General features: G+C 39.8%; 1 protein-coding gene across 1 annotated transcript in view; it reads right to left on the bottom strand.

The window, feature by feature from the left end:
* Positions 1–20,303, bottom strand: part of col22a1 (collagen, type XXII, alpha 1) — a 188,463-nt gene that overhangs the window by 109,122 nt on the left and 59,038 nt on the right. Inside the window, exons 5-11 of the mRNA XM_078398602.1 lie at positions 19,690–19,813; positions 14,739–15,014; positions 13,369–13,449; positions 10,163–10,279; positions 8,059–8,103; positions 5,893–5,946; positions 3,646–3,684 (exon numbers count right to left, since the gene is read on the bottom strand). Of these exons, the coding sequence (XP_078254728.1) occupies positions 3,646–3,684; positions 5,893–5,946; positions 8,059–8,103; positions 10,163–10,279; positions 13,369–13,449; positions 14,739–15,014; positions 19,690–19,813 (736 nt within the window). The remainder of the gene's footprint in view (positions 1–3,645; positions 3,685–5,892; positions 5,947–8,058; positions 8,104–10,162; positions 10,280–13,368; positions 13,450–14,738; positions 15,015–19,689; positions 19,814–20,303) is intronic.

Genomic DNA, 20,303 nt, shown 5'->3' with positions numbered 1-20,303 from the left:
TTTAATTATCTCTAACTTATGTTTATAAAATCATTAGGGTGAAAGCAACAAATTTATGTGGGATTGAATGACTCTTTATATACAATACAGCGCAAAAGCAAATGCCTTGAGATAAAACTTGCAAAGCATGAGGTGAAAGATCATTAAACTGAGAAATTAACATCAAACGGCTCTTCAGTTAAGATGGCCATTTGCCTGTATTGTCGATATGTCACAATTGCGTCTTATTGTGTTTACCCCTGATCGAAATATGGTGACTCTTTTAAGAATGAAATGTCCCATGAAAGCACTCTGCCAAAGTGACCAAAATAAAATCTCATAGTTACACGTAGTGTCTGTAAATATGTGATTAAAGCTGAATATTATAATGTCTTCATTTTTAATTAGAACAGAAAAATTCAGACAGTGACTTATTCATAGCATACAGCTGTAATCTTCTGTAACTAAGTCAGGATCAGTTTCATTTCTGTTTTATTTTCATGTGGGTGTTTTAGCATTACATATTGTGTCGGAAACTTCCCTCCTGTCAGTCTGGAACATATTGTTTTCTTGTTGGGAAATCCATCAATGGCCAAATGTCCTTTTTAGATCCTTTTATTCTCTGACTCCGTACTGGAGTAACTTTAACTTCTTGTGAACTGCAAATCCAACAATATCCAACTAGTTATTTATAAATCCTTCACCAATTTGTTTTAAGTTGAAGTCAAAAGTGAGTGAGCTTTTGTTGGCTGTAACATTAATGAAATAGTTTCTGTAAGCAAATTGACGTAGATTCTATGTATTCATTATATGTGGAGCACTAAACTGTGTGGTAAGAATTTTAAATCAGTGTGCCCAAGTATTAGAAGAACATAGACATAAAAATAAACAAGTACAGCAGTTACTTTTATTATACACTTTCTGTTTTGGATCGTAGCATCTGACTACACATGGAGAAGCATCAAGAAGGGGCAAGAAATGACTGGAATGGGAAAGAAGGTGAACAGTTGTGTGTTAGTTTTGCATGCATTTGAGATGTACAGGTCCAAACCCACCCCATAGTCAATAAAACACTTTTGAACTATAGTCATTGTTATTCTGGCACAGAAGGAGCCTAATAATTCTATTGTGGCTTTGAGTGGAAAAATCCATTGGTCCCAGTCCCCTTCCAATCTGTGGCACCACAGCCTTTTCTCTCTTACATGCCATCAACTACCTTTTGGTTCTTTTGTCATTGGAATTGCCAGTGGGGAATTTCTAGTAGGCAATTAACAATTTTGGGGATTTATGAGGAAATCAGAGTAGCAGCCCTGCTACGGGAAGGAAGTGAAGGCTTTGGAAAGGGTGCAGAGGAGGTTTATCAGAATGATGTCTGGATTAGGGGGTATTAGCTACAGATTGTGGGGAGTCTTGATAGAGTATATAAAATTATGAGAGGAAAATTATGAGAACGGTGAGAACCTTATGCCCAGGATGGGAAATCAAATACTTGGGGGCATAGCTTTAAGGTGAGAGGGGCAAAGTTTGAAGGAGATGTGTGAGGCAACTTTTCTTCGCACAGAGTGTGGTCAGTGCATAGAATGTGCTGCCAGAGGTGGTAGTTGAAGCAGAAAATTCAGTGGCATTTAAAATACTTTTGGATAGGCATGTGGATATGCAGGGAATGGAAGAATATGGGTTATGTGCAAGTAGATTAGGGATGGAATTGGCATCAAGCTAAGCACAGACATTGCAGGGCAAAGGGCCTGTTCTTGTGATGTACTGTTCTATGTTCTATGTCTAGGTCCAATCTCCACATCAGCAGCTCCTAAAGTTAGGATCAAACCCTGGTACCTCACAGCCCCAGGATTCAATTATCCAAAGCTGTGGAAAATCAGCATCAACTACTGCACCACTGTCAGCACCAGCATCAACCTCTGCACCAGCATCAACTACTGCACCACTGTCAGCACCGGCATCAACTACTGCACCAGCATCAACTACTGCACCACTGTCAGCATCAGCATCAACTACTGTACCACTGTCAGCATCAACTACTGCACCAGCATCAACTACTGCACCACTGTCAGCATCAACTACTGCACCAGCATCAACTACTGTACCACTGTGCTTCTCTTTATTGCAGGAAAAAAAATAAGAACTCATTGGCATGCAAAAAAGTTCCACAAACAGCAATTCACATTCTTAGATCTATTTTGTTCTGGAGGGTAAATATCAGTCAGATCATTGTTTATGTTTGCAGGTATCACATTCACAAGAACAGATAATGAAGTAATGAAGACATCTATTATCACTCGAGTTTTAAATCTGTTAAACCTCTGACAGTGCACCATTCTCTCTGAAAGGCATGAGAACATTAGTTTTACTTAAGCGACAATAGATTTGAAATTTAGAGTTGTCCAAGGGTGCAGTTCTACCTCCTTAGTCAAATAAACAGGAGTAGAATGAGGCCATTTGGCCCATGTCTACTCTGCCATTCAATCATGGCTGATCTATCTCACCCTCCTCACCCCATTCTCCTGCCTTCTCCCCATAACCTGACACATGCACTAATCAAGAATCTATCTATCTCTGCCTTAAAGATAGTCCTGCAGAGTAAATCTACTGCGACTAGATTGTCAAAGGAATATTAAAGATTTATTTATATATTTTATGACACCAGCACCTCAAGTGAAATGTAACGAGATCGAGCATCAGATATCAGCTCAGATCATCCCTGTGATAAAAACAGCTTGCAAGTGACACCAATCAGAGTGATACAGTCAGCATTGCAATAATAGATCCCAATGTTGATTACTTTTAAATGGCTCTTTATTAAACTACAAAATAATGATCAGAGGATTAACTGTAACAGCATAATATCATCTTCTATCAACATCCCTACATTTTCAACCTTCGCATTAGTTGCTTTCATCCAGCATGATGGAAATTTCTTTACAATCTAAACAACTAAATAAGTCTGCAACAGACTTAGCAAGTGGCAAGGTACATAACCCTACATTCACCACTGCTGCATCTACCATACTTCACTGGATCAGAGGATGTGCAAGAGAAGCAGATTTCCAGTTAACGGGAAGACTGGGAAGGATGAAACAATTGATTTAAACTACATCAACAATGACTCCTCACTTTGACGATCACAAAGATGACAATGGCATTTGGCTGACTGAGGGGTGATGGGACCCTTTCCAAAAAGGGAGTCTACTTAAACAGTCCTCTTTTGAAGACCATTTTAGCTCCGTATTCCATTGCCTTTCTCCACCCATTAACAAAATATTGGTCTAAATACCTGACGAGATCTAAGAAAGGTCCCATTCCACCATTAAATCAGAGGCAAACAGATCCGAATTACAAATCTTTGGGAGTGGCAGAAATAGAATAAAAGAATTGATATAAAGAATTATGCATTAAAAAAACCCATGCATAATTCTTTATATTATCTCTTTTTTAATAAAAACATGTGGAAGAAAAGAAAGGAGGCCAAGCAACAATTATATAAATCACTGAGACCGCAGCTAAACTATTGTGCCCTATTCTAAACATCAATTTTAGGGAAGGTATCAAAACTTAGAGAAGGCATTGAGAATAATAACCAAAATGATACCAGAGAAGTGGTGAGAGATTTATGGAAAAATGGAAGAACTTGAGCAGAAAAGTTTCCCTTACCTTTTCACCTTGCTGCACCAAAGTATGGCTTATTTTGGCCTGCAATATAAATAATACTGTGATTGAAGTATTTTTAATCAGTATTTAAGATGAACATTAAAAGCCCATGCAAAGTAATCCAATTATCTTCCTCCTTGTTTAGTTTAAACGGTATTTAGTGGGAAACGGTATTTCGATTTTCTGTCTGTGTAAACTGGCTGAGGATTGACAATAAAATTGACTTTGACTGACTTTGACTTTAAAGATACAGCTTGGAAACTGTATGCTTCAGCCCATCGAGTCCATGCCGATCATCGATCACCCATTATCCCACTTTCTTATCCATTCCTTACACACTGGGAACAATTTACAGAAGCCTATTAGCCAACTCACCCACACGTCTTTGAGACGTGGGAGGAAACTGGAGCACCCGGAGGAACCCCCATGTGATCACAAGGAGTGCAAACTCCATACAGACAGCACCCATGGTCAGGATCGAACTGGTGCTGGTGCTGTGAGGCAGCAGCTCTACAAGCTGCACTACTGTGTAACTCTCTTTTTGTCCATTCGAGGAGTGATTTTCAATTTCTAAACATCTCCATGGAAGAGAAGGCATTTGTCAAAGGTATGCTTCTGGAATTTCTGCAGGCTTCTCCCACTGTAAATTTGTGGGCCACCAAATTAACCTACTGACCTGCATATCTTTGGGATATTGGAGAAAACCTGAGTACCTGGGGAAAACCCACATGGTCACCAGAAGAATGTGCAAAATCCACACCAGAGCTGGGCATTGAACTCAACCTGAGATAGTGGGGTTAGTGCAGGATTAGGATAAATGGGTTCTTGATTGGTCAACACAGACCAAATAGATTAAACGGCTTGGTTCAGTGCTGAATCACTCTATGAGTCTATGTGTATACAGTATATCCAGGGGCCAACTGATATCAACAAAATTACAGTGAAAGAAAAGATGATACTATTTCTTCAGGTGTCTGCTGATGTTTTACTGATGAAACCTAAAGAAATTCTCTCCCATGCTAAACCTGTTTCATGCAACTCTCTGAGCAATAAGGTGCAGTGATGATGGAAGATTTAGTTATGCTTTAGAAATAGACTAAATAAATGGCTAGTTCTCTTAAAGGTGTATGAAATATTGCAAGCAGGATTTTAAGAACACGTGGATTAAAGATGGGAGTAATCCACATGGTCCTTAAACCTGTCTAATTCTATGGCAGCCAAAATTAGGCCAACATTAAGTAACTGTAAATGGTCCGAAATTCAGCATGACTGAGGGTCAAGTGAAACATTTAATCAGTTAACTCTCAGCAGTTGATACCAAATTAGTAAATTACTCTGTTCCAAGACATGTTGCAGATTTATTTGGTAATAGAAGAGGGCAGGAATGGGGTACTGATTGTGGATGATCAGCCATGATCACATTGAATGGTGGTGCTGGTTCGATGGGCTGAATGGCCTACTCCTGCACCAATTGTCTATTGAAAGATATATTTTTATTACGTGGAGGACTGTCGATATGAAAAATGTTTAACAAAAAGACTAACACTATTACAAAGTTTCATAGAAAATTCAGATTTGAAGCTAAGGAAGGTGGGATGGGATAGTGAGGCAAGGTTATGTTTTGGATTTCTCCAGCAAAGCACCAACATAGTCACCTTAATTCAAATATGTTGAATATATTGAATGATATATTAAATATGTTGAATGATTCAATATATTGTGTTGCCAGTTCTATTCCGTTTAGGGGACACAAGAAACTGAGGATGATGGAATTTTGAGCAAAAAATAAACTAAAATGCAGAAATCCAACAGGTCAGACAGTATCTGTGGAGGCAGATGACATTTTGAGTCGGGATCCTTCTTCAGACTTCATAGATGACGCCTGGCCCTACAGCAGTTTTTTTCTTTGCTCTATTCATTTTTTAAGTTATTTATGTTACATTCAAAGAACTGAAAAAAATTCAAAACATTACAAATTAAGAACAGCAAGTTATTATTTGGACAAAATAGTGTTGCTCTTGGATCAGCAGCACCCTACAAAGCTGCTGTTAGATAAATATATTTGGTGGTTTGTGCTGAATAATAAGTTCTGGCCTCTCTACGAGGTAATGGGATCATTCAAATGCACTCTGAAACTTGACATTCGAACTAGTAATTAGGCAAGGAGTGCTAAGAAATAAAAAGATGGAAGTCCATCTCAGTGTGTTACTTCACCAATTTACAAACTGCATTTTAGATGTGAGTACTTACTGGTTCTCCTTTCTGTCCTTTAAGACCATATACTCCTATTTTGCCTGGTTCGCCCTGCCAAGAAAAAAAGAAAAAATAACAGTTGGGTGACCAGTTCACATGTTTGAATAAATGTGCAGTAGTACATTTAAGGAGCCAATAGAGTTGTAATCATTCATTGAAGGAAGCATTACAGTGAATGAAGTGAGAGCACACTAAAAGAGTAGCAATTGGCTAGGTTCAATTTATCCTATTTTTGTTGCAAAGATAAAAGTGAAGCAGACAATTCCATTGGCAGTTGGTTATCAGTCTGATTAAAGTAGTAAGATGCCACTGAAACAATCTGACAAAATAAATGGCTAGTTCTCTTAAGAATTTGTGAAGTAATACGAGCAGGATTTTAAGAACACATGGATTAGAGATAGAAGCAATCCACATGTTCCATAAACCTGTCTCATTATTCATTCATTATCCTCCTCTGTCCCTCCCTCCATTTTGGGAATCCATCTAATGAATCTTCTCTACACTGCATCCAAGACAACTAATTTCTTTTTATCAGAGATTTTGCTAGATCCTGTGTACTTGGCTGTTACTTTATATAATTTAATTTTAACCCAATTAGGTGGACATTAATAGTTATGGTTTTCAGCTGATGTCAAGACAATTCCAGTTAGTTTCAGAAACTAGATAAAATAGTTTTTAATCATTTGATCTTAATGTTAACTCTTATTCTCTAGCTCTCATCATGAGTAATGGCAGAGGTGCTGTTAGCACAATGACTCAAAAATCAAATTAGCGAAATTAATGTATTTATGAAATATAGTTTTAAATGAAACCAACCACAATATCTGAGATGAGACTGAAGAAGGATCTCGACCCGAAAAGTCACCTATTCCATTTTCTCCAGAGATGCTGCTGACCTGCTGAGTTACTCCAGCTTTTTGTATCTATCTTCAGTTTACACCAGCATCTACAATTCCTTCCTACACAATACAGCACACCAATTCTATAGACAAAGTCTAATATCCATAATGAGGTAGATGTGAATAGGTCAGTAGCTTATGGAAGGACCATTCAGAAGCCTGATAACCAAACAGTTCCTGAGTTTGGTTGTGCATTCTTTCAAGCTTTTGTACCTTCTGTCTGATGGGAGGGGGGAGAAGAAGGAATGACCAGGAGGGACAAGTCTTTGATTATGTTGGCTGGCTTTCCTAAGGCAGTATAAAGTGTAGATGGAATCAATGGTGGCAAGTCTGGTTTGTGTGATAGAGGAGAGCTGTTCCCAAACCAACCTGTGATGCAACCTGACAGTATGCTTTCTATGTTGGAAGGAACTGCAGATGCTGATTAAAATTAAAGATAGACACAAAAGGCTGTTGTAACTCAGCGGGACAGCAGCATCTCTGGAGAGTAGGAGTGGGTGACATTTCGAGTCAAGACCCTTCTTTCTATGGTGAATTGATAGAGGTTTGTAAGAGTTATTAGAGACATATCAATTTCCCTGTTTGCTGAGGAAGTAGAGTGAATGACAATGAAGGACAGATGATAGTTGAGTGTATGAAAAGCGCTATATAAATGTAATACATTATTATTATTATTATTATAGTTGTTCAAATCAGGACGGTAAATGTTTTGATGGGGAAATTGGTGGGGAAATAAGCGCAAACAATTTAAATATCTGAAAACATATCTTCTGCAATATTCATGCAGCTACAAATCCAACTTCTTCATTCCTTTAGTTCTATCACTCGAGTATCAATTAGCCATCACTTTCAACACCTGCAGGCAATAATGTTCATGCAAGTCCATTGGCCATCTATATTGGCTCATAAGTTTAAGTAACTCAATTAACAAAAAGATAAAATGATTTTGTAAATGATTTCAATGCAACAACTGCAGTACCAACTCATAAACCTCAGTGGCTTTTCATTAATTCATCCGAGTATGGTTTCTTTATGGTTTCTCTGCAGCAAATTCTTAATAAGTGATAATTGTCAACAGTTGTAATTATATAATTTTGCAAGCTGATTTCACGTGGATTCTGACCAGCCTAGATTATACTGGAGCCTGGAATTTAGAAATGAAATGATAGGGGCTATCCTGAGTAGAACAATCTTGAAAGAAATGCTTGAGAAGAAATTTGCTTTGTATATTGATAAATTATTATCCAGCAAAAGCCAAACTAACCTTTGTGCCTCTGGGTCCTTGAAAACCAGGGATACCTTGATCACCCTGTGGAGATTACATTAGAACAATCAGAACATCTGCATTTTAAAGAAGCATTTCAATTACTTAATACAGAGACTTCAAAACAATTGTCCGTGAAATTGGGAGAAGTGTATTATCTCTATAAAGGGAAGTCAAGCCAATCTGCCCGGATGTGTACAGAAGCCAAAGAAATATTCAGGAATGTTTGTTTAGATGTTAGAATCCAATCCCTATGTTTAACAAAAGACGGGTTATGGTTGAAATATATATATAGACGTGTGTAAGTACCAATTCATTATAAATACACTTAGAACAGAAAGGACTTATCTGAAATAATCTGCCAGGCAGGAAAAGATATGGTTGAATTCTTCTTCTGGCCAGTTTTGATATTGAAAAGATTTGCTTAACTATGCTGAAACATTCCTGTCCTTTCTTAACAGATCAAGTTGATTCATCAATTTTTCTTTGTATTTTGTTATTAAAATTGTATTTTAAGTATTAGTTTAAGTATAAGTATTTGTTTAATTTCTCTGCTATTTCTTTGTCCAGCATTGTGAACGTTTTCATTTCTCTCCGTGGATACTTACATGTATCTGTACTTTAGTTTATATCATTGTAGAATTTTTGTCTTTTATATTCAGTTTAGTTTCAGGAAACCGGCCCTTTGGCCCATTGAGTCCACACCATCTATTGATCGCCCATTAACACCAGTTATATCTTATTCCACTTTTGCATCCACTCCCTACACACTAGGGTTCAATTTATAGAGGACAGGTAACATTCAAACCCGCACGTTTTTTGGGGATGGGGGAAGGTATTGGAGCACCTGAAGAAAACCTACATGGTAACAGGGAGAACGTGCAAAGGCTAGACAGACAGCACCCGAAGTCAGGATCAAACCCAGGTCTCCGGTGCTGTGTGCCGGCAGCTCTACCAGCTGTGTCGCTGTTCCTTGCAATGTTAATGTGTACTTCCTTTTTTTGTACATTTCCATTGAAACCATTGAACAGTACAGCACAGGAACAGGCTCTTCAGCTCACAATATCTGTGCCAAACATGACACCAAGCTTAAGTACTGAAAACAAGTATACAGCAACTCCTGTATGGATAAGCTTTGAAGTAATAGTCATCATGATTCCTGCAGTTACGTTGGTGGATTGGTAACATTAGTTGATTATTCATAACAATTTAAGAAATGACTTGAATAACAACAAAATTGATCCTTTATCCTGACTCATTTAACATGATACAGGTGGATCTTATTCAGCTAATCGGGTCCACAGAGGTGACCAACTGAGCAGACCCATGCCACTTTCCTTATTTCCCTAAAACATCCATTTTCTCCAGAGATGTTGCCTGACCTGTTGAGTAACTCCAGCATTTTGTGTCTATCTTCCTTATTTCCCTGTAGTCTTGTAACTTATTACTTTGTATACACCTATCAACTCCACTTTTTGATTCTTCTGCCATATACCTGCACGAGGGAGTAACCTACAGCAGCCACTATCCACCCAGCATATCTTTGGGATGTGGAAAGAAACTGGAGCACTCAACAGAAATCCGTCGCAGATGGCATTTGAGGTTGTTGCTGCAGCTGGCGAGCTGCATTAACTACCGTGCCGTTCTTTCATATAAAATTCTTCCATTAACTAGAATTCAAAATTAATATTTTGTTCATTTTTGTGCTGCAAACAAACAGTATGAAAATATTTCCGCTAAAAGTGATTTAAACTCATTTCCATACAGACAATTGTTGCATTGTGTTAATATTTGGATTCCATTTCTCATGCTTTGGTTTTAACGCTAACCCCAGATATGACAGGGAACTTATTTAACTGCAAAAGTTCAGTTCCCCCAATAGTGGTGCTTTAAAAATTCTTTGTTGTTTTTCCAGAAGGGGCACAGGAATGTATTTCACACATTGTAATTCTCAGCTTAATTATTTGCTATTGACTCTGTTCAAAAACAAAACAAAGTTCTCTCTATTTCCCCATATTTTGTAGACAGAAATCTAAGTTCACCCACCACCCTATCCTTTGGTGTGCAGTAGTGACTCTGAAATTGAGTCAAGAGATTCTGGTACCTTTTCTGCCTTGTGACAGGAACAATTAACAGAAGTTGAACTGTCCACCTCCGCAGGAGGCTGTGGTGTCGTTGAAATCTCCAAAAAAGGGTCTTGGGTGGCAAGTGTAATCTGGCACTGAAACACAAAGAGAGAAAGAAGTGGATGTTGTGCATTAGGGTTAGACAACGTAGATTTCAATCCATCTCAGAAACACATATGCAACAAAGGATATGGGGATGAACGTCAAATAAGCCATAATGAGATAGTATCTATCCTTGGTCAAAATGTACAAAATATGCAAAATGTGTAATATATAATTGGCTACCCATTGAACACCACTTGTGAAATTCCATTCCACAAATTCCAGTCCAGACATATTTTGGGATGTGAACGGCAATGTACAACTTGGGACTGAAGAAAGGTCTCGACCCAAAACGTCACCCATTCCTTCTCTCCAGAAATGCTGCCTGTCCCACTGAGTTACTCCAGCATTTACAGTGTAAACTAGCATCTGCAATTCCTTCCTGCACAATATACAATTACTAATATATAGGCTGACCCTAGTGTCTGGCCTGCTGGACATGCCCCATGTTACCAATACCATCAGCTAACAGAGAGAATTAAGACTTTACATTAGAGATACAGTACTGAAACAGGCCCTTTGGCCCACCAAGTCAGCACTGACCTGTGATCACCCCGTACACTAGCACTATTCTATACACTAGGGACAATTTACAATTTTGTTTTACCAAAGCCAATTAACATACAAACCTGAGATAAACACAAAAAGCTGGAGTAACTCAGCGGAACAGGCAGCATCTCTGCAGCGAAGGAATGGGTGATGTTTCGGGTTGTGACTCTGCTTCAGATTGAAGAAGGGTCTCGACCTGAAACGTCACCCATTCCTTCTCTCCAGAGATGCTGCCTTCCCGCTGAGTTACTCCAGCTTTTTGTGTCTATCTTCGGTTTAAACCAGCATCTGCACTTCCTTCCTACACATTTAAACTACAAACCAGTACATCTTTGGAATGTGAGAGGAATTTGGAGCACCCTGATAAAACCTACATGGTCACAGGGAGAACATACAAACTCCATACAGGCAGGGCCAATATTCAGGATTGAACCAGGGTCTCTGGCACTGTAAGGCAGCAACTCTATCGCTGCACCACTGTGCCACCCCGCCAGAGTGAAGCTTATTTTGACTTCAGCTATATAACTGCCTTATTTAATGTACATAATTCACTCCTTCCCCACTCACCCTCCCCACCCCCCCGAACCTCCACTCCCAGCCCAATAAACGGACACAAACTCACACATACTTAACTCGTCTTTCCTTTTCCCCAGTTCAAGTGAATACTCCTGTTAATTCATTTTCCACAGATGCTGTCTGACCTGCTGAGTGGTTTCAGTACTTCCTTTAGATATTTTTTTCTTTTGGATTTATAGCACCTGCAGTTTTATTGATTTTCATCCACTTCTATATATGCTTATTTGGCAGCATGAGCTGAAATCCCTTTTCACTCATTCACTATTCTATCCCATTTCCATCCATGATTTAGTAAAACAGGACTCAGGCAATATGAGACTCGTTGTCTTCCACACGCTGCAACTGCCACCTCTCTCCCACCCTCACAAGCCCTGCAACCCAGACTTACCATTAAGTGTGTAGTCTATCTTCACTGCCCTCTTTTTGGTCCTTGTTTCAAGTGGATTCCAACTTTTGCCCCTTTGTTATCATACTTGTGTTCCACTTTAGTTTATGAAATCATATCTCCATGCCATGATCACCATATATAGCCACCTCATTGTAATGGTATGTTTTTCCCCAACTTTAGTTCTTCTTATACCTCTTTCATCTCCAGAGTTTAGTAGTTCTCTTGGCTGCCAAGAAACCTCCACAAACCAACTAATTCAAAGCTCTGCTGCTCTTATCTAACCAAACAGAGTCCCACTCACTGATTATTCTTCTGCCTCCTGAGCTGGACAGGTACAGAGGTTCTAGTGGGATAAAAAATCTCTAGGGCAGGAACACACAGAACTTCAGGATTACAAAAAAATACACAAAGTGCTGGAATAACTCAGCAAGTCAGGCAGCATCTCTGGAGAACATAACTCAGGTTGGGACCCTTCTTCAGCCTGCTGTGGAAGGGGCTGGGGTGGGTCTGGGGGGGGGGGTGTTGGGAGAAAGCTGGAAAAGAGGTAGGGGCAGGCCAGAGCCTGTCAAGTGATAGGTGGATATCGGTAAGGGGGCAGTGTGGGGGTTGATTGGCAAATGGTTTGACAAAGGCCAGTGATGAAAAGATGAAGAGTGTGAGACAAGGAGATAAGGATAGAGGAGACATGAATTGTGAAGCCAGAGGAAGGAATATAGGTGGAAGAGACAGAGGAGGGGGAAGGGGAACATGTGTGGAAAGACATTCTAGCCTTAGAGGGAGTACAGAGAAGGTTCACCAGATTGATCCCTGGGATGGCAGGACTTTCATATGAAGAAAGACTGGATAGACTAGGCTTATACTGGCTGGAATTTAGAAGACTGAGGGGGGATCTTATTGAAACATATAAAATTCTTAAGGGGTTGGAGAGGCTAGATGCGGGAAGATTGTTCCCGATGTTGGGGAAGTCCAGAACTAGGGGTCACAGCTTAAGGATAAGGGGGAAGTCTTTTAGGACCGAGATGAGAAAACATTTCTTCACACAGAGAGTGGTGAGTCTGTGGAATTCTCTGCCACAGAAGGTAGTTGAGGCCAGTTCATTGGCTATATTTAAGAGGGAGTTAGATGTGGCCCTTGTGGCTAAAGGGATCAGGGGGTATGGAGAGAAGGCAGGTACAGGTTACTGAGCTGGATGATCAGCCATGATCATATTGAATGGCGGTGCAGGCTCGAAGGGCTGAATGGCCTACTCCTGCACCTATTTTCTATGTTTCTATGTTTCTACGTGTGTGAATCCAGGTAAAGCACTCTAAAAGAGGGAATTTGGGTTTGTTTGTAGGTTAGATACCTAACATTGGATAATTCAATGTCCGTAAGCTACCCAAGAGGGGTTTAAGGTGCAAAAAAGCTCCAGGGGACTTTGGAATTAGACCTAAAGTGGGCACCAAAACTGAGGCATTGTAATCAGCCGAAACAGGGTTTTGCTCAATGCATACAAAATGAGAAGCACCAGTTATTTTCAAATTATTTTCAAATTCTTTTGTCTTCTTATGCATTTTCCTTCTTACTCACTGGGTTACTGGGAAGATCGCAGCAATTCTCCAGCTCCGCATCCTTAGCGTCACAATAAATTACGATTCGTTCAAGATCAAACTAGAACAAAGAAAGAAAGCACCCTGGATTATTTTAGAAAATGATGAATGAATATTGTCTACTTATTATGAATCTATTTTCTTTTGCACCCTCCTCTCCACTAGATTGTGGATTTGTTCTTTAATCCATGGTGCCGCTCCGCAGAAGGATTTGAGCCTTACAACCCATCAATCCAAGTCATCAGGGACAATTATGTGATTCCATGGAGCAAATAAAAATATAAGGTCCAGCATTGGCCTATTGGACCAAACTAGTTTCACCTTTTGCAGTAAGTTTCAATGATTCTATGAACTTGTCTTTATCAACTGGGAAGATGATGCCTCTGTCTCTGATTTTTTTGGGTCACTAAATATGTTGACTATCCGAAACTGAACTTTTCAAAAGCACTTTTCCTGTAAATTCTTAATGATTATTTAAATCCAGCAAAATCAGTACTGCTATTTTACTTTAAATGTGACTATTCTTCTTTGGTTAATGCTTGTACATTTTCTGTGAAAGGAAGAAGAAGTAAACTTCAGCTGATGCCTTACCCCAGCCCAAGATCTAGTGTTCTGCATCTTCATTGCCTGCATGAAATCACTAAATTCAGTTCAACTCAGGGATCAAATATGGAATCTTATTCTGCTCGGCATATCTTTAAACCCATGTTAGTATGGTACTTATAACATCAGTTCCATATTTGAGAATCCCATGCAGCAACCTTGAAGTAACCTTGACCTGTCTTTGAAGGGTGGGAAGGAAAAGGGCAGCATGGTGGCGCAACGGTGGCGTTGCTGCCTTACAGCGCCAGAGAGCCGGGTTTGATCCTGACTGTGGGTGCAGTCTGTAGGGAGGTTGTACGTTCTCCCCATGATCGCGTGGGTGTTCTCCAGGTGGTCTGGTTTCCTCTCACACACCAAAGACTTACAGGTTTACAGGTTAGTTGGCTTGGTAAAGTTGTAAATTGTCCCTAGTGTGTAGGATAGTGTTAGTGTGCAGGGATCGCTGGTGGGCCGAATAACTTGTTTCTGCGCTGTACATCCAAAGTAAACCAAAAAACTAAAATGTTTTACCGGATCTAAGAAAGGCACCTCATTGTTTAGGTTAGTTTAGAGATACAGTGTAGAAACAGTTAGATTGTTATCGAAAGCTTTAGCTGCCCAGTGTGCAGTGTACTTTTGGCACGAGTTAGCTGAATCCTATACAATGATGAATAATGAGCACAATAGGCTAGTGCCCAAAATAAATTAGATCAAACAATTTTTTATAAAACAATTGTCATTGTTCTTTTCAAGTAGGGTCCTACTCACATCAATCGGAACACTGTCATACAGACGCTTTCCAATGACTGTTTTTCCTTTGATATTAATGTTCTCCCGTTCTTCCATTGGCAGCATTTCAATCAGAGTACAGTCGATATAGAGGGAGACACTGTCTGACTGAATGCTCAGTGCCATCTTGTGCCAGTTGCGATCAAATAAGCCACTGACTTCTCTGTTTCTGAAAACGGCCCTCACGGCATCTTTCTTCAGTCCCACTGCATTATATTCCACGGCTTTGTTCTCACCATCTAAACGAATGGATACCTGAATAAATGGAATTAGCAGTCATTCATGTGGCGTACCAACATACATAGGACACGGAACGTAGAACAGTACAGCACAGGAACAGCCCTTCAGCCCACAATGTCTGTGGCAGACATAATGCCAAGAAAATCGAATCTCATCTGCCTGTACATGATCTATACCCCTCCATTCCCTGCATAATCCATGTGCTTATCTAAAAACCTCTTAAACACTAGATTTGAATCTGCCTCCATAATCATCCCAAGATAGACACAAAGAGCTGGGGTAACTCAGCTGGACAGGCAGCATTTCTGGAGAGAAGGAAAGGGTGACGTTTTAGGTCGAGACCCTTCTTCAGACCTACTCTCCTGCTCTCCATAATCATCTCTGTCAGTGTGTTGCAGGCACCCACCACCCTCTGTGACCTCTGCATCTCAGTTAAACTTTGCCGCTCTCATCCTAAAGCTTTCCTCTCTAATCTTTGACATTTTCACGCTGGGAAAAAGGTTCTGACCTATCTATGCCTTTCCTATTATACAGTATATTTCTATCAGGTCTCCCCTCAACATCTAGAGTTCTAGAGAAAACTGTCCAAGTTTGATGCTCATCTTCTTCATCAGGTTGAAGATAGTTTCAACATGAAACAACATGTTGAATGCTGCCTGTCCCACTGAGTTACTCCAGCTTTCTGTGTCTATCTTCGGCTTAAACCAGCATCTGCAGTTCCTTCCTGCACATGAAACAATCTTTGTCGCTCTCCTGCACTGGGCCACTGGTGCTCTCATTCACTCATCAAAGTGACTGTCACAATGTGTGCATCATGCCATTTACTTCATTATCCTTAAGTGAGATACTAGCTAAAATAGTGACAAACAACGCAATTTTCTTGTTCGCTGATTATCACAAAACCCAGCAGAATTGAAGGGAAGAATATGAAATTCTTCTTTTACTTTTGATCTCATCTGTCTTCATCTGAGGGCTTTCAACCATGCTAGTGCACAGTTTTAGGGACATTAGTTGCCCATTCCTCTCTTAGTTACAGTAGGTATGAGTTCCAGCTCATGGTGATCATCAGCAACGCCTCACTTCTGCCGGAAAGTGAATGGAAAGTAAAACCAGCCATGATCTTGGATGAACACTGAACCAAATTTCCCTTGAAGTGGATTAAATTAAATTAATCCAAATAAATGAGCTCCCCACTTCCAGATTATAAGGAACAGTTTGTCGGGGAGGAGAGGAAGATTTATTGATTTCACCAAGTCCCTGGAGGGTGAACAGTAGAGCAAACCGATTATCACCATTGCATGATTGCATGAGTTCTACCCTGTAACTTCCCTTTACTTTTTCCATAGTTATAAAATATAACTTTCTCCATAGTTGTAACAGTTTGTACAAGCATATTTCATATTTCCATGTGGTCCTGCTAAACTCCTTTTTATTTTGTTTCCTAGGCACATTTGAGATAATCTTGTGTTTCCTTTAACCTAATTTTACCAAAAGCACTACCTGAATGTTTCAATTTAAATTTAATCTATTTAATAGTCAGTAGAGGGTGCCTTGTATATTGGCACAGCCACGTTTTTTTTTTCTCCGTTTGAGCCATTTTAATTCATTTTGGATTTTTCTTTAAACCTTGAGTAAATTGCTGGCCAACAATTTAGCCCACTACTCTGGGCTTGGTCCCATCATATCATTTCTGAACTTTTATCCTTTGGCAGTCCACATGCTTTATACTTCTTTTTCCTTTCATTGAAAGGAAGTCGTAGGCACAGTTGTGGTCAATTCCCCATCGCTCGCTGACTCTGAATATCCATGGTTTACCCCCACTTCTTTCAATGGACTAAAATAATACTTCCTGTGTTATCGGATTATAAGCATTGCTCCAGAAAGCAGTTTGGAGGTTCCATTCTAAATACCTCACCAGTGTTGTCAAGTCAGCCACTTCTTCGGCCTTTCAGTCTCTCTTGTAAAGGTTTCAATCAGGAAACTTCTGTTCACAAACCAATCCAAATGTAAACCAAGCCTTCCTTATAACTTCCATTCTGCATTCCTTAACAGTAATTAAATTCTTCCACAATTACACATCAACCTACTCTGAGAGAAAATACATACAATGCTCATATTGTGAAGCAGTTTTAACAAGTTTATATAAAGCAATGGTTTGAGCTATTGAATCACTTCCACCCAGAGCTGGATATAAATTGGCTTCAATGTATGTTGTTTACTTAGTTTTAAAGAGCTCTTAGCAAAATCTATTTTAATCCATGGGAGAATTCTATGAATTCCCTTAATGTTTTTCTCCTCATTCCTCACTGTAGCCTCTAGTATTTGACATTTCCTCCCTTGGAAAGAGGTCTGACCGTCTATTTTATTTTTACCTCCCATCATTTTATAAAGGTCTGACAGGTCTTCCCTCAGCCTCTGGCATTCTAGTGAAATCAATCCAAATTTGCCCAGCCTCTCCTTATAGGCATTATTCTCTAACCCAAGCAGCATTCTGGTAAAGCTCTTCAGCTCCCTCTGTAAAATTTCATTATTGGACGACCAGAATTGCACCTAATACCAAAGTTTTCTGAAGCTACAATAGGACTTCCTGACTCTTACGCTCAATGTCCTGACTGATGAAGGCAAGCAGACCACATATCATGTTTACCAATCCATCTATTTGTGTTCCTACTTTAATGGAGCCCTGGATTTGAACCCCAAGATCCATCTGTACATCAATGCTGTTAGTGGTTCTGCATTTAACTGTAGACTTTCCTCTTAAATTTGACCTCCCAGCATGCAGCACTCAACACCTGCCTGGATTGAAGTCCATCTACCATTTGTCCTCCCATATCGGCAACTGACCTATATCTGCAAACTTGCTGACCAACCAATCTATATTTTCGTCCACCTCATTAGTATAAATATCACAAACAACAGAGATCCCAGCTGATCCCTATGGAACACCACCAGTCAGAATAATATTTTTCGACCACTACCTTCTGTCTTCTATGGTTAAACCAGTTCTGAATCCAAATAACTAAAGTCACCTTGGATCCCAGACATTGTAATCTGTTCGATCAACCTACAATGAGAGACCTTCTATCATAAAATTCAAAAACCTTCATTGCATCAGCAAAATGTTGATTCTTAGTTTGCAGGTTTTGACCTGGTGCAGTATCTCATGTGAGAAACAATATTGAAATGAAGGATAGACACAAAAAGCGGGAGTAACTCAATGGGTCATACAGCATCTCTAGTTTTCCTATCCCCTGACTTTCCTCTGAATCTGAAGAATCTGAAGAAAAGTCCCAACCCGAAACTTCACCCATCCTTTTTCTCCAGAAATGCTGACTGACCTGCTGAGTTACTCCAGCACCTTATGTCTATCTTTGGTATAAACCAGCATCTGCTGTTCTTTGTTGCTACTTTCCTTTCTGTTAGCTGTCCTACCACTGATGTGAGAATTACCAGAAGATAATTTTCTGAATTATCCCTATTTTATTTCTTAAACCAAAAAACAACATTGGTTCTTTTCTCAAGATCTTTCCTGCTTTCTTTATATTCCTCAATATACCTTTATGGGGTATAGATGATAAGAGTAGGCAGGTTTGGAACTCCTTAAAAGATTGGCTAGGCCACAGCTGGAGAAGTGTCTGCAGTTCTGGTCATCACACAATAGGAAGGACTTGACTATTCTGGAGAGGGAGCAGAGGAGATTCACCAGGATTGAGTGCTTCCATTAGGAGAGACTGGATAGACTGCATTTGTTTTCCTTGGCTGAAGGGATACCCAGTAATGCATGCAAAACACAACAATTTCCCCACAATGGAAGTGTCTAAAATGTGAGAGCTTAGTTTCAAGGCAAGGATGTTTAGAGAGAATCTGAGAAATCATCCTTTATTCTCACACAGGATGGAGGACATCTGAATGACCTGCCTGGGAGGGGGGTGGAGACAGAGACAGTCACACTATTTAAGAAATATCTAGATGAGCATGTGAATCATAAAGGCATAGAAGGCTACTAACCAAATGCGATTAGTATGGGAGGATAGTCACAAAATGGTGGAGTAACTCAGCAGGTCAGGCAGCATCTCTGGAGAAAAGGAATAGGTGACCTTTTGGGTCGAGACCCTTTTTCAGACTGAGAGTCAGGGGAGAGGGAAACTAAATATATTAAAATGTATAAAGAACAACTGAATGAAAGGTATGCAAAAGGACAAATCAAAGCCAGCAACGATGATCAAGGAAAGGTGGAGCCCACAACGGTCCATTGTTGGGTGCAGAGAAGGTGATAACGAGTGGATACAAACAGTGAAACTAAGCAAGATGACAAAGAAACTAGTAGGACGACTAGGGTGGTGGAGGGAAGGAGAGAGAGGGGGAATGGAAGATTTACTTGAAGGTCGAGACATCAATATTCATATCGCTGGGTCAGAATCTGCCCAAACCAAATATGTGAGGATGTTTGACAGTCAGCGTGGACTTGATGGGAGGAAGGAAGGAAGGACATGTATACGCATTAATAGATTAAAATTCTGGAAGAACTCAGCAGGTCAGAGAACATCTGGGGAGAGAATCAAAAATTTCAGGTTGATGAACTTTCTCCATTCACTGGGCTGAATAACTGACGGTTTCTCCCTCCACAAATGTAGCTGGTCTGAACAACACTTCTGCCATTCATTTTAATTTTAATTTTGAGGCTACATACCTGTGGAATTCCGTATTTGTCGATAATTTGCCAAATGTACCAGTCTTCTCTTCTCGAAGTTTTTCGGAACTTGAATGTGGCAACAAAGGCGTATTCATCCGGCAGGCCTTGAGGAAATACATCTCTGAGATAAAGAAAATAATAAAAGTCACCTGAATATGCAGTGGGTTTAAGCAGATCTGGATCATCCCACAGTCACAAATCAAACAGAGGTTTGAATACACCTACCTCCAGATTCAGGAACAGTTTCTTACCAGCTGTTATCAAGCAACTGAACCGTCCTCTCACCAGCCAGAATGTGGTCCTGACCTCCTATCTACCTCATTGGAGACCATATAACTATCTCTATTTGACTTTATTGGACTATATCGTGCACAAAACGTGATGCCCTTTATCCTGTATCTCAACAGTGTGCACGGCTTGATTGCAATCATGTATAATCTTTTTGCTGACTAGATAGCGTGCAACAAAAAAGTTTTCATTGTACCTTGGTATGTGTGACATTAATAAACAAAACTAACGGCTAAAGACTTTCAAACTTTGTTGTTGGGCCAAGGTGCTGTAATATCTTTCAACAACTATATGCTTGTAGGTTTTTGTTTCACACAGTTGAA

The sequence above is a fragment of the Rhinoraja longicauda genome, chromosome 4, assembly GCF_053455715.1.
Source record: "Rhinoraja longicauda isolate Sanriku21f chromosome 4, sRhiLon1.1, whole genome shotgun sequence".
Lineage (NCBI taxonomy): Eukaryota > Metazoa > Chordata > Chondrichthyes > Rajiformes > Arhynchobatidae > Rhinoraja > Rhinoraja longicauda.
The sequence above is the reverse complement of the archived record's forward strand: the minus strand, read 5'-3'. Positions and strand labels throughout refer to the sequence as shown.